The sequence below is a fragment of the Topomyia yanbarensis genome, chromosome 3, assembly GCF_030247195.1.
Source record: "Topomyia yanbarensis strain Yona2022 chromosome 3, ASM3024719v1, whole genome shotgun sequence".
In the NCBI taxonomy this organism is placed as follows: domain Eukaryota; kingdom Metazoa; phylum Arthropoda; class Insecta; order Diptera; family Culicidae; genus Topomyia; species Topomyia yanbarensis.
In genome coordinates, this window is record NC_080672.1 from 366,409,127 (window position 1) to 366,424,324 (window position 15,198).

The 15,198-nt window shown below is 40.4% G+C and overlaps 2 protein-coding genes across 2 annotated transcripts in view; one reads left to right on the forward strand and one right to left on the reverse strand.

Annotated features, from left to right (window-relative positions):
• Positions 1–1,334, forward strand: LOC131688469 (uncharacterized). The gene is made up of 2 exons (XM_058972747.1): positions 1–112; positions 194–1,334. Exons 1-2 carry the CDS (start codon positions 103–105, stop codon positions 1,264–1,266), a joined length of 1,083 nt encoding a protein of 360 aa, XP_058828730.1. The 5' UTR covers positions 1–102; the 3' UTR covers positions 1,267–1,334.
• LOC131688461 (uncharacterized) overlaps positions 1,255–15,198 on the reverse strand; it is a 27,379-nt gene continuing 13,435 nt past the window's right edge. Inside the window, exon 8 of the mRNA XM_058972738.1 lies at positions 1,255–2,120. Coding sequence (XP_058828721.1) covers positions 1,332–2,120 — 789 coding nt within the window. The 3' untranslated portion in view covers positions 1,255–1,331. The remainder of the gene's footprint in view (positions 2,121–15,198) is intronic.

A 15,198-nucleotide genomic window follows, 5' to 3' on the forward strand; every position in this document is an offset into this window, starting at 1 on the left:
ATAAACAAAAAAGCATCAGCTGATCAGAAACATCTTGTCTGTGAAATACCTGATAGTATCACGTGTCTACGGTAAATGCGCTTTATATTCCTTTCGTGAATCATGGATATCTGTAAGTAAATTTACGTCACGCTAAAAAAAATATTTTGTAAATTAAAATTAGATGATAATGCATGCTTATTATCATGTTCAGCATCTGAAGAAATTGTCGATTCGTCTCAGAAATCCAACAAGGGCAACTCTCGTGGTCGATCTCTACGCCCCGGAACGCTGCGCAAAACAAAAGCACGTTCTCAGCGGCAATCGACGACTAAAGTTCCTAGAAAAAATGTAAGTCAAAGACGATCGCTGGTCGCATTAGAGGTTCCAGAAAGTTCTACCGAAGAAAATTCCGTCAACATTTCCGGAAGCCTCTTCACTGGTCAACAGGAACTGTTGAAGCACTATCAGGAACATGAGGAGAACCTAAAAGAACGCGATGAAGTTCTGGAGACAGTTCTCGAACAATCTCGGAAAGCATATGAACTGCTGAAGTTGCAGACCGAAGGAAGCCTTTTGAACACCACTGGTGCCCAGCTTAACGAAGTTGCTTTGTCTCAAAATGGAACTGTTAGGGACATTGCTAATGCGGGACCCGAAATTAATCACAGGCATTTTGGGGTCCAGACAGAGCAGCCGACCTCTCATTTTCATACGATTGCTGTTCAAGTGTCGCCGATTCGGCCGGAACGTGTTTTCAAAGATGCTGTAGTTCAGTCGTCTCCAGACAAAATGCTAATCCGACCAACAACCTCTACCGGTTCTAACACCAACACAACAAGTGTCACAGACGCTATAGCCCAAACAATTCGGTTCGAAACTCGTGATTTCGGCGTGCAGAAATACCACAGCACTCGGGTTCGTGAGGCATCCGTACAGGTTACGATTGGAGAGCTGACGCGCAATGTTTCCAAACGAAACGTTTGCATCCAGCAGCGTTCTTCCGGAATGCTGGAGCTAACATCCGAGTGCGCCCTAAATCTTGGTCTTGAGATGAAATGCGACCCAGCACGTTTGCTGCGGGTAATGATGAGATTGGCGGCCAAACAAAGCAATCGGGACAATTCCTTGAATAGCTCTGCCCCCGTCGAATTCACCGAGGAGGATCCGTACTTTGCCAATGTCGAGTATTTTAGGGGTGAAACCGTAGAAGACGCTAGTGTTACATGGTCGGATGACGGTGGAATTGAAAGGAAATCGACCTGCTGTGTTGAACAGTTTTATTGATATCTACTAGTTGGGCTGATGTGCCAAATTATGAATAAATAAAAACGCTAGATGATATTGACAAATTACTCCAGTATTATCGGTCCGCTATCGTCATCTTCGCTCCCGCGGTAAACTATTGGAGAGAGTTCAGGTGAAAATGGTCGAAGACTGTGCGGTCTCTTGGCGCTGCTACAGAACGGCCATGGTGGTCTATACTTTGTAAAATCGTCTTCGTCTTCATAATCATCATCTTCCTCCTCTTCTTCGTCAAACAGATCAATCTTATCATAGTTTCCATGTATCATATTGAAATGCAAATGCCTGGTACTGATATGCCACGCCTTTTCGTATAAATCTGGTATACCGCACTTGTAAGTTTTAAGAAATCGTTTTCCTATGAATTCTAATAGTTCATCCGGGTACAGTTCTGGATCGTTAAAAGGTCCTATGGTGATTGGTTCCAGCAGCTGGGATTGATATTTATCGGACGCCACACGGTGTACCACTTTACGTACTTTGCAAAGGGCTGACGAAGGTCTAATTTTCGGACGTGTCGGATAAGGGCGCAATTTTATTTTACGATTCCCGGTTGAGCGTTGGTGGAATAATGCGTCCGATGACTTTTGACTATTAGGAATTATTTGGTGCAGCGAGGATTCACTCTCAGTACTCAGACGTAGCATATCTATCTTTTGAAAGAACAAGTTCTCCTGTTCGACGTCTACGCCCGCAAGCGTATCGGGTGCACAAGAAAAGAATGATTCTGAATGGTGGTGGATGGAATCCGCTGATATGGAGCCGGTGTTCAGTGTGTTGAAATCTGGGGAAGAAAGTCGGTAACATCCTTTGGTTTGTTTTAAAAATGGAAATTCCTGGAAAGAACCAAAACATACAGGGACAAATTTTATAAGAGGAATCCGTTGGAATGAAATTTTATAAATGAGTTTTTTTCTTAATATCCACCTAATTTTGAATTTATGTATCCTTCTCTCGTTACTTCTTCGCACACTGGAAATGTTTTAAGACTTTTTTTTAAATTCCTGCGAACTCTGTAAAACGTTTCATTCATGTAGCAGGCTATGAATGGTTACCCTGCTGCAGCTTGAATTTTTTCGTCGAAAAAATCAGTATCCGCAGTACAAAAAGGATTTTTTTTTCGAGAGTTGTCCTACTGGAGCTGTAGAGCTATGTTTTCGGAAGGGCTCTCCATCAGATTCACTCACTACAATTGCAGACGAGACGGGAAATGTCACTCACCGTCCACGACCCATCTGGCAATGCGAATGTTTAACTTCTTCTTGGACATTGCATCCTTGAAGGCCATGCAGTCCGTAACGATTTTGAATTTTTGACCAAGCGCAGGTTGCATCGGAACTTTCTAAAGAATTCAACAACAGCCAACGTCTCCAACTCGTAGTAGTAAGGATGGAATTTTACATCGTCGTTTGCCCTCTGCGTCAGTATACCAGGTAGAGCTTCCTCGCTGGCATCGGTGTGAACCTCAATGTCACCATCAGGGCGGAAGATTCACAGCACTAGGAAGCTTGCCAATATCTCCTTAATGCGTTTAAAGGCATTTACCGCATCATCATCGAACTGAAAATAACTTCCATACTATTTGTAACATACATGATAGTGGGCGAGCAATACTTGCGAACGCAGGGACAAACTTTCTGAAATAGTTGGCTAATCCGTAAAATCGTTGCAATTGTTTCACTGTTGACGGCTGCGGGAAATGCAACAATTTCTTAACTTTCGCTGGTGCCGGCTCTCATACCCACCGTAAATCGTGTTGCCGAGATGTTTAACTCGACACTGCACGAAATCGCACTTCTTCCAATTAAACTGCAATCCAGCTTTCTCAGCTGCTTCGAGCACACATTTCAACGATTTCAGTCCTTCTTCATTTTTGGATGGAATAATGACGCCTTCCACGAATGCCATAATCGTACCGTCATTAATCAATTCTTTGAATACAGTAGTGATGAACCGACCGAACGCGTTAAGGACCATCCATAAATGACGTAGCATTTATGAAGGAGGGGGAGTTTTGTGTTTTGTGATGATGTGTGACGACAGGGGGTCATGTCATGCTACGTAGCTTTTTAAAGGGGAATAGGGGTTGACCTGATGTTACGACAATCTCACCCGTTTCATTTAACTAACATCGTTTTCTGTTTTTTTAAATGTTTTACGGGGAGAAGGGGGAGAGGTTTACCGTCAAGCTACGTAATTACCAGGGGGTATTTGAAATTTTGTGACGAAATGCTACGATAGGGGAGGGGGGTATTAAAAATCACTCAAAAAATGCTACGTCAATCATGGGTGATACTGGTACATAACCCGTACCGAGCTCGTGAAAACATAAACGAGCGCGGTGTACTTGCAACTGCTTTCTTCTATTGGTACATGAAAGTACGAGTTTTTCGAATCAAGCGTAATGTAAACACGGGCTTCCACCAACTTATCGATTTGATCCTCTACATTGGTGTTCGAAATTAGCTCAGTTGGATTGATTTTAGAGGTTTTCGGGTGCTTCAATAAAGACGTGTGCTTTTGTTATAAAGCGTTAATTTTTACTGTAGTGATTAAAGAAAATTGCTATTTTTTATTCTCTCTCGGCACTCGTGCCGAGGGGCTGGTTTGACTGAGCTCACCGAAATTCTGATGTCGCCGTCTTGACGGTCACCACCCGTACAATTCCATCAGGTCCAGGATGAGTTGCATTTGGAGTACTCGGTCGAGAATTCAATTTCGACCAGCCAAAGCAGGATAGATTTTGCTAATGGAATATCGGGATTCCCTGCCGCTTGTATTATGGAAGCCCTCGATCCCCCCACCACAGTCCAGCTACTGCAGCCAACGTTCACCAGTCGTCCCGGTCCTGTGTGTGGGAGTGGAGAAAGGGTCTTCCAAACTTCCTACTGCGGCAAGTATCCATTTATTTTGAATAATTTAAGCACTGAGATGTTCCCCGATTCCAGTTCTTCGTTAATTACCAGCACATTATCAGTATCAGCATCAGCACATTACCAGCATCAGAACCAGATGCCGTATTTCATGTCAGCGACACGCAGTGGTTTACAAGAGAAACATAGTCCAGCTGCATTTCACGAAATATCGTTTCTTCGGTCACCGGTACGCACACTTGCCACCAGTCGTGAGGAAGCCTTTAGTCCCCCCATCACAGAGCCCTTCCTGCCAGCGACCAGCAGCCGTCCCGGTCCTGCGGTGGAGTTGGGACATGGGGTCTTCCGCAAACCTACTACAGGCAAGTACAATGCATCTGTAAGCTCTTCCGTGCCTCAAAGCTCTTCGATTTCCAGCCTTGGTCAACGACAGGACAAGCTGCTGTTATACTATCAAAATGTTGGTGGAATCAACTCAATTGTTGAACAATATCGTCTTGCAGTCTCTGATAAGAGTTTTGGCATCATTGTCCTCGTCGGAACGTGGTTGAACGACACACTTTCCAGTCAGGTGTTCGGTACCGGCTACGAGGTGTTTCGTTGTGACCGGAACCCGAACAATAGTCGAAAATCTACCGGAGGCGGCGTATTAGTAGCAGTTAATTCCTGCTTGAAGGCAAGTGCTGTCGAGAACATTTCTTGGGTTTGCCTTGAGCAGGTTTGGACGATTATCGAGCTTGAAGACCGTAAGTTGTACCAGTGTCCGTTGTATATTCCACCCGACCGCGCTCGTGACATCGAATATGTCGAAGCACACTGCAGCTCGGTTTTTACGATCCTCGAATATGTTAATGCAGTTGATGAGATCATGGTGATAGGAGATTTTAACCTTCCTAACATTTCATGGAAATCTTCCCGCAATGGATTTCTTTATCCGAATTCCGACCATTCCGTTTTCCACCCAGGTGCAGTGAGACTACTTGACAGCTATAGCTCAGCCACATTACTACAAATTAATCCTATTACCAATGAGAATAGCCACCACCTCGACCTTTGTTTTGTCAGCGATCAGGTCTCCGCCACATCAATAGTGATGGCTCCCTCTGCTCTAGTAAAACTAGCAGCGCATCATCCTCCATTGATCGCCATGATTGATAGCACTGTGGTGCAATGTGACTTCGATATTTCACCGCTCTCCGTCTTCTACGATTTTCGTAAAGCTAACCATCAAAGTATCGCAGACCTTCTTTCCACCATCGATTGGGAAAATATTCTAGACCCCGAAGATGTCGAAACCGCAGTTCAAACTTTTTCCAACGTTCTGGGATACGTTATTGACAGGCACGTTCCGAAGAAAGTTCACCATCGACAAGCCGGCCCTCCATGGCTAACGAGTACGCTACGACTGCTCAAATCTATCAAAATAGCTGCCCTGCGGAGATTTACCAAATATCGCACAATACCACTCAGAAACTATTATGTTAGTCTCAACCACGCTTATAAACGAGCCAGTCCACACTCTTTCTTTCGATATCAGCAAAATATTCAGCGCGATCTTAAGTCGCATCCTAAACGTTTCTGGAAAATACGTGAACGAGCAGCGCAAGGAATCTGGACTACCGTCGTCTATGACTTTCAATGGTAACACAGCTACCACATCTCGAGACATATGTGCACTTTTTTCGTAAAAATTCGCGAATATATTCACAGATGAGGCACTAACCATTGAGCAAATCGAACTCGCTGCTAGCAAAGCTCCACTTGTAGGCCAAGCTTTGGGTGCTATCGATGTCGACGCAACGATGATTACCAGAGCTTCCTCTCGGCTTAAGTCATCTTTCAATCCGGGACCCGACGGGTTCCCCTCTGTTATCCTGAAAAGGCATATTGAAGCTTTGATTACTCCGCTTCTTCATATCTTTCGAGCATGTATTGCTAGAGGAGTTTTTCCATCTTGCTGGAAATACGCGAACATGTTCCCACAAAAAAGGATAATAAGCGAGACGTCAATAATTACCGTGGAATAACTTCATTGAGTGCTGTTTCGAAGTTGTTTGAGCTGGTGATTATGGAACCTCTTCAGGCTCATTGTAAGCAGTACCTAAGTGACGATCAACACGGCTTCACGTCCGGACGGTCAACTGCGTCTAACCTGCTGTGTTTAACATCCTACATAACAGAGAGTATGGAACATCGTGCTCAAACCGACGTTGTTTACACCGACTTGTCTGCAGCTTTCGATAAGATAAATCACGATATCGCAATCGCAAAAATGGAGATTTGGAATAAATGGTAGTGTTTTGCAGCTGTTTCGATCCCACCTCACGAACCGAGAGATAGCAGTCGTCATAGGAGACTGTCACCTTCATTTCTACGTCAGGAATACCTCAAGGAAGCCACTTGGGACCATTGATGTTTCTGCTATACTTCAATGATATACATCTATTTCTGAAGACTCCACGATTGTCCTTCGCAGATGACCTCAAGATATTTCGACTGATTCGTCCAATTGAAGATTACTCCAACAGCAACTTGATGTCTTTGCTGATTTGTGTAACACGAATCGCATGTGCGTGAACCCGAAGAAGTGTTCGGTTATATCGTTTTCACGGAAAAGGGATTCGATTCATTTCAACTACCATCTACTAGAAACAGACATTGAACGCGTCGGCCACGTTAAAGATCTGGGAGTGATTCTGGATTCTCAACTTACGTTTAAGCAACACGTCTCTTATGCAGTTGATAAAGCATCTCGAGCCCTGGGATGCATCTTCAGAATAGCCAAAAATTTTACGGATATCTATTGTCTCAAATCGCTCTACTGTTCTTAATCGCGATCAATACTAGAATATTGCTCTGAAGTTTGGAGTCCAAACTACAATAACGGCGTTGGGAGAATAGAGTCCGTTCAGCGTCGGTTTTTACGCTTCGCGCTTCGTAGATTGCCGTGGAGAGATCCTTCCCGACTACCACGCTATGAAAACCGGTGTCAGCTAATTCAACTAGAGCCCCTACATGTTCGAAGGAATACTGCAAGAGCTTTGTTCATCGCTGACACTCTGCAAGGTCGTATAGATGCCCCAGCTATTTTGGAACAAATCAACATAAACGTCGCACCTCGAGCACTACGCAACAACATTATGTTCAGATTACCATTCCGACGCACTAACTATAGTATGTATGGAGCCATCACTGGTCTGCAGCGAATTTTTAACCAGGCAGCTTCAGCATTCGATTTCAATGTTTCTCGACAAACTCTGCGTATACGTTTTTCCAGACTGTTTAATCAATTAGCTAACAACACTTGACACCTTTATTTTTTGTTTTTAATTATTCCATGACTATTGTCCTTGTGTACTTGATTATTAGAAATAACATTAGCATTAAGGCCAACTTTGATATGCCTGTTGATGTATTAAACAAATAAACGAGTCGTCCCATACGCCAGTGGTGAGGCGGGGATTTGTTGTCCATTAGTGCCACCTTTTTACCGATCTCAATCTGCATCACTCCTCTATTCCATTTGGGCCGTGATTGTAGGTGGTGCAGGTATTCGATCGACCAGCGCTTCAGGAAATGCTCTGTGTAGCCGATGGCTTCTTCTGTACAGCAGCCATGACCAATGTTGTCTTGAGTTCTGGTAACTCGTTGTCATTCAATTTCATTCTGCCTTCATTAAAGCTAGGGTTTTGATCCCACAAGAGCTGGGACGCCTTCCACCATTTATTCATTGTTAAAAGTTTTGCTGGAAGCAAACCTCGCAAAGTCACGTCGGCTTAGTTGTTCTCAGATCGTACATACATAGGTCTGAGTCAGCTCGAGTATTTCAGCAATACGATTTGAAACGAATTGATTCAAAGCAAGCGGTGATTTTTCCAGCCAGCCCAGCACTACCTGCGAGTCGAGATGAAGCGTCACACTTTTCAACTGGATTAAGATTGCTGTAATCGTTTTTTTACTAGCCGAGCTAACAGCAAGACTCCACAAACTCCAGACGTGGAATCGGCATCGGTTTCAGAGGAGCACTTGCCGCATATATCAGCTCTACGCACTAATCGTTCCATCAGCAAATCCGTGAAGCTCCACTTCATTTACGTCGGTCGTGACAATACATCTTTTTTGCAATTTGTTAACCAATGTGAGCTGTGTACGGAAGTTGATCCACATTTTCATTTGCTCGTCTGATCAAACATCATCGTACTTCCATTTCAGCCGCCACAAATCCTGCATCAGCATTTTTACTGTCATGATGACTGGCCCAGATAACCGCACGGATCGAAAAGGAGACCAATAGCAGAAAGGACGATTGTTTTGGTCAATACCTTTCCGTCTAGAGGACTTACGTTAAAACATCATGCTGATTCCAGATTAGACCAAGTGATTGTATACCATTCCCCCGAAAATCATACCCAAGAAAGCCATTCCCCAGAATTCGACTCCTCAGAATATCATCCCCTAGAAGATACTGTTCCCCAGAAAGTCATTTCCCAGAATGTACCAATCCCTTGAAAACCATTATCCAGAATGCCCCATTCCCCAGAAAGTCATTCCCCAGTATGCCATATTCCCCAGAAAAGTTAATGCTTTTATTCATTATTTGTGTTTAAGCCAAAGGTTTGCGCATACCTTAACTTACTTATGCGGTGTAAGTGCTGAGGATGTGTCGTCGAAAGCGGTGGCCTCTCGCAAGCAAACCTGTTATCCTGTCGTATAACCGGTTTACTCGAACATAGAACTTGATTTCTTCTTTCAAACATGAGTAGTTCTTTGAATTTGAACGCCAAGTAACTATTGCACGCAAACTTGTGATCTTTTCGGTACATTCTAGGGAAGGGAATTCTGGGGAATGGCTTTCTGGGAAATGGCTTTCGGGGGAATGGTATACAACCAGACCAGATTGTATACTATTCCCCCGAAAATCATTCCCCAGAATATGATCCCTCAGAATATACTATTCTCCAGAAAGTCATTTCCCAGAATGTACCATTTCCCAGAAAGTCATTCCCTAGAAAAATTTTATGGTATATTGTATAACATTCCCCCGAAAACCATTCCCCAGAAGAAAAAATACCGAAGCTTTTTCCCCAGAAACACATATTCCAGAAAGTACTAATTCCCAGAATACTGATTCCCAGAAAGAACTATAACCCAGAAAACTGTTCCCCAGAAAGTACCAAAACCCAGAAAATTATTTTACCGATTTTTTTTCTTCTATTTTCTCAATGAACAATTCGTTACATTTAGATCATGTGTACTTGAATACTTGTTATAAGTTTGCTATTCACAGTATTTTTTTTTAATATTTACGCATTGTGCTTAAATTTAAAAGCATTAAAAAAGATGGAAAGATCTACGGGTGATGATTATATGTAAAATGAAAGCTTTCGATTCCTATTTGATAGAAAAAATATTATAATTGGTTTTGAACTAATTTTTGCATTTAAAACCGCTTGCTCCGCATGAGGCAATAGTGGCGCAATTGCTAATTCCGGTTCCTATAGATGCAAAACCCATTGATTACTTTTGGAGCATGCAACTCTTGGTACATTTAGCCCACTATAGCTGCAAAGGAGCTCAAAAATCAAGGAAAACTCACTATTTCAGTTGTTTTTTAGCAAATTTCTTTAATAAAACTTGTGTTACCTTGCGAGTTTAGTGCGAACTACAAAGCAAAAAATAATTAACGGCGGTTGGCATTTTAATCAAGCGTTTAGCTTACTACTGCAACTAGTAGTACACCGCGGCTATTGGAGCACCCACCCTATTGTTTGTTAAATATTCAACAATCGTCGATTTTCGATATTTGCGACATCGCGCCGCAGAAATATCCCAAAACTCTATAATACATTTGAGTTGCAAACTCATGTAATATTACCTGAAGATCTAGAAACATAAAAAGAGCTCCATTTGGTTAAATACCTAATAGGACATCTCAAATCTATCGCTTTGCGTGCCATTGACGGTTAATGATTGAGCACAAAGCTTTGGCTGCCTAGAGCCAAAAACTAATTTTTTTTCGATTTCTTGGTACAATGGCAAGCGACGTAGGATTTTGTGAAATGGTGCACTTGTTAATGAAAAAGCGCTATAAAAGTCATTAAAATCGACGCAAAATTAAAAAAAAACTATGTGATAAAAATATAAAATCCTACGTACGTTGCTGCAGATAGCAATTCTGAATACACTGTGCAAATTTCAAAACGATCCAAAAAGAGTTGTTTGCCTTACATTTCCGACCAGCTAAAAAGTGGTTTCTAAAAAAAATCGTGTTTAAAGTTTTCAGCACGCTCGGGGTATACATAAGAGCCGCTTCGGCGACATATCATTTTCAAAACAATTTAAGCACATTTTCAGCCATTGATTTTTTTTTCGATTTTTTAGAAATTCTAGTAATGTAACCACGGTGTATTTATTAAAACAATTTTATGCAAAAAAATTCAGCATCTCTGAAACTTCGGAATATGAAAGAATGGGCTTTCCTCTTTCATTTGAAACTAAGATCAAAATAATCCGTCGTGGGGTCCAGAGCAACTTTTTTTTTGAAGTTTTTTCGTAACAACATAGGTTTTACTAAAGGCCCTAGTATAAAAATACGCAAAGAGCGTGCAGAAAGTGAAGCCGAAAAAAGTCTACCTATCGAGCAAAATTAGAATCCAACTTTGCTGCAGAGGTATCAGAGATGGATTCCAATAGTGCTCGATAGGTAGGCTTTTTTTGACTTTACTCTTTGCGCAACTGTGCTCTATAGACTGTGGGTTTTACTACTGGAGATAATTCATATTTCTGTCCCTAGATGGTGCTTTATACATTCGAACAACACTAAAAGTGAGAATTTGATAGAAAATTTAATTGTCTACAAGTTTGTTGACCACTAAAAATTGATCTGAAATCATCCGGAAAAGTTGTTTAAGATTTTAACAAAGTTATATCTAAGATAGTTTCACACGAGGCCTAGTGGTTTGGAAATATGTTTTCTCGCACTTATTATATTACCAAAAAAAAATTGGGTTTAGTGGCATGAAAATATTAGACGGGATTCATTACGTTGACAACTTCTGAAAATTAGGATGTTTGACAGAGTCAGAAAACTATTTGTGCTTTTGGTGTGTAATCTTTCCCGATAGGTTCGAAGGGACTACCATTAATCGGAAGGTATTGCTTGGTTACAAGGGTTTGCTTACATTTATGTTTTGTTACACGGGTGTTTTAGAAAGGACCAAACGTCGTATAATTTAGGTTATGATCGCTTAAATCAGCTATTATAATTCCGTTCAAGACGCAATGTTGAGACACACCGTTTCTAATTTAACGCAAACCACATTAGTAACTGTCAAAATTAGTGGTTAGTGTGAAATGATTTATTCAAATTTTCTCCGCAAAGCATATTGTGGTAGTTGGATTTTATGACCATTTCCTATCAATTATGCGAGATATCGTTACTAAATTGATCCTAGATTATGCGATATGTATTACTTTTGAAAACAAAATATGATTTGAGTACAACAACAACCTTATATACATAAAAGTCCTCGAATATATCCCAAAAAAAATTATCTTGATCCATCTTGACATTGAGTTAATTTTGAAAACGGATAATCAGCGTTTTCAACCAAGCGTTGCAATGAAATCCGCGAAATATTGCAATGTTGCGTTAAAAGTTTCATTGAGTTTGTTCAAATATAAAGGTTGAAGTTCAGGACGACTTTATACAAAGATGCTAACAGAGTAGGAGATTCATGTAAGAATAGTTATCAGTCATCCCTGAGAACAATCGAAAAATTGAAAAAGAAGGCGTACATAATTGAAAAGGCTGTTTCTGCGGGAGGAATCACTTACCATCATGAAAAAGAATATTAATATCATACTAGTTTGGTCAACACTTATCTAAAACTTCTCATCCCAAAAATATGAATGGTGCCCTGTATCAGGGAATTATAATTTTTAGCTAAAAGATGACTTTCCTAGCTCTCAAATTCCGCTGAATTTACTATTGAACTAAACACAACTATTTGGCAAATAAAAAAAGTGCTTGTGAATTAACAAACCACTAGGTCTTCTGTGAAACTAACTTAGACTTAGAATTCGTTAAAATATTAAACTACATTTCGGGATAATTTCAAATCGGTTTTTAGTTGGTAACAAAGTTGTAGACAATTAAATAATCTATCAGATTCTCACTTTTAGTGTTGTTCGAATGTCTAAAGCACCATCTAGGGGCAAAAATATGAACTAGTTCCATTGTAAAATCTATGTTTTCACGAAAAAATACTTAAAAAAAAGTTGCTCTAGACCCCCCGACGGATTATTTTGATTTTGGTTTCAAATGAAAGGGGAAAGCCCATTCTTTCATATCCTGAAGTTTCAGAGATGTTGAATTTTTTTGCATAAAGTTGTTAAAAAAAGACACCGTGTAACCCCTTAATAACTCGATATTTTCAACAACAGAGTACTTAGCATAGATCAATAACAACGTTTTCTAGCTTAATACTACTTCATTGATTGCATAGTTTCAATTTAATAAAAACTCTTGCATACGGACAGTTTTTAGAAGAAATGAAACATTTTTTTGGTAATGGCTTTCGAACTTCACTTTTGAAGACGAAAACCCCATTAGCCGAAACTTTACTCCCATGTAATTTAAACATCAATGTCACAAATGACGTTTCAAGGTCGCAGAGATGTTTGTTTTCGTCGTTTAAAGTTAAATTGAAAAGCCGAAACATGTATCTTCAAAATAAAAAAAAACAAGATCCATTCAGTAGATCTTTCGGAAATTATTCCCAAAAAACACCTCAATTTTAGGGCTCGAGAGTAGAGGACCCCCTTGAAATTTCGATGGTACATGATGCAACAAACATCGAAGAATGTTATAAAAAATCTTTAATAAGATAGTTCGAATATGTTTTTCCTATTTTAGCCAACTTTTTGCTCCAGCTATTCCATAGTGTGCTGGAAAGAATGAATCAACCCCTATGTTTGAGAAAACCGGTCAGGTGAGTGGATAACAAGTTTCATTCCGAGGGCTATTTGGCATACATATTCAAAGAGTTGCTCATGTTTAAAAGAAGGAGTCAACTCCTATGTTCGAATAAACCGAGCATACGTGTTGATCACAGGTCATGCCCTTATTGATTCATCTGCTACATAAATTGCCATCCACGGGTCAATCGAAACATTGAACATTGAACGAACGTGCCTGCCCTTAGTACACATGCTCCTTCCAGATATATTAGAATTTAACTACCAAAAAGTTCTAGAACTAATAAAAACTATAGCAGCCAACAACAATATTATAATTAATCCGTCGATTGTATTGACAGGTTTTGAAACCGCTGAGATAAACGATATAGCAAGGAATGTTCCCAATTCTTTGCGATATGGTTGTTTTTTCCACCTAACGAAAAATTGGTGGAAACGGATTTAAAAATTGGGATTAACTGGAATTTAATTGAAAAGCGTGCAAATGCAGATCTCTTTCAGACAAACCCAGGCCTTGAACTTTTTGAAGCCTCAAGATGTGCCTGAAGGCTTGGGTATTGTCCGTCCGTGCTTCAGCTCCGGAATAAATGTTCCCGTACTTCGATTACATAAAAAATACGTTTTGGGGAAGCGAAGGGTTGGAAAACACTGCGCACAGGCACCGGCCAGATTTTCCCCTGAATTATGGACCATGCGATACAACACCCTCAATGACATACCCAGAACCTCAAACGCAATAGAAGGGTATCACAGCCAATTAAATGCACTCTTAAAAGGTACCAGTGACCTTAAACTTTATGCGGTTATGAAAGCATTCAAAGAGAAAGAGCAGTCCAGGTCGGCGGAATATATGCGATATCTGCAAGGAGATATTATAATCCGGCGTCGCTGTAAAAAAACAGGCAGGAGAGACAAAAAATTAAAAGAAGTTCTAATTGCCGACTAGGAAGATGGTACAATATTAAAAGATACCATTTTATCAATAGCTCTTATACTACAAAACCAAACCTGAATATTAATACTAATAAATAAGTCATCTTCAGTTAAAATACCTCAATTTCTGGGAAATGGTTTTTTCTGGGGTATGAAACTCTGGGTATTTGTTAATTCTGGGTAACGGTTTTCTAGGCAAAATACTTTCTGGGAAAAGGTTTTCTGGTAATTGGTACATTCGACGGAATGGTTTTCTGGAGAATGGTTCTTTCTGGGGAAAAAACTTCGGTGTTTTAGTTTCTGGGAAATGGTTTTCGGGGGAAAGTCGTACAACCGCTTTTACCATATAATGTCTCATGTCAAATGATATTATGTCAAATGGGTGTGTCAAGCAGGGTAATCTTTTTCAGAAGCTAGGACAATGTTTAAAGTGTTATGTTGCACTGTTAGCGCTGATTATTTTTCATTTGAATACATTTTCTAAAAGAGCTTCCTTTCTCTTCCTTTGAGTTTCATTTTTTGGAATATTTGTTTTGATACTCAAAAGTTACGCAATGTTTATTTAGAGTCTTTCGAGATAGTGACTACGATCGAAGTTTCTTATTTGATGCGTTTCATTGATCGTATATATCAAGGAGGCGTTCCTGGTTGACGGCGTTCCGCTTGAAATCATTGGCCACCCTTTTTGTCATCGTTTCGGTTTCTCCCCAATCCAGACCTTTTGCCTATAACCAACATTTCTGAAACACTCAGACCCGAAAACAGTTTTTTACTATTCTATCCCCCGTATAATTGCGCATATATCAGTGGCGCCATAATCGCAAATGCGATAACAGTACCTATTAAAAATCAACTCATTTCAATATGACCGCTAACGTTGGCGAGGAATTACTGTTGAGTATTATGTCTGTTACTCTATGGTATAAGTACCAGTTGGCATAAGCTATATAAATTCTTTCGATTGTATTAGTGCCACATGTTTGAGTAAACCGATCTAATCGTAAATTTGCATTTCCAATGCAAAGGAAAGATAAATGCTCTGAACACACACCCAATCATTTGGTGGGATGTGCATTCATTTCGCTTTTTATATAGATTCAGTGATAGATTTAAGGAAAGCTCGAAAGAA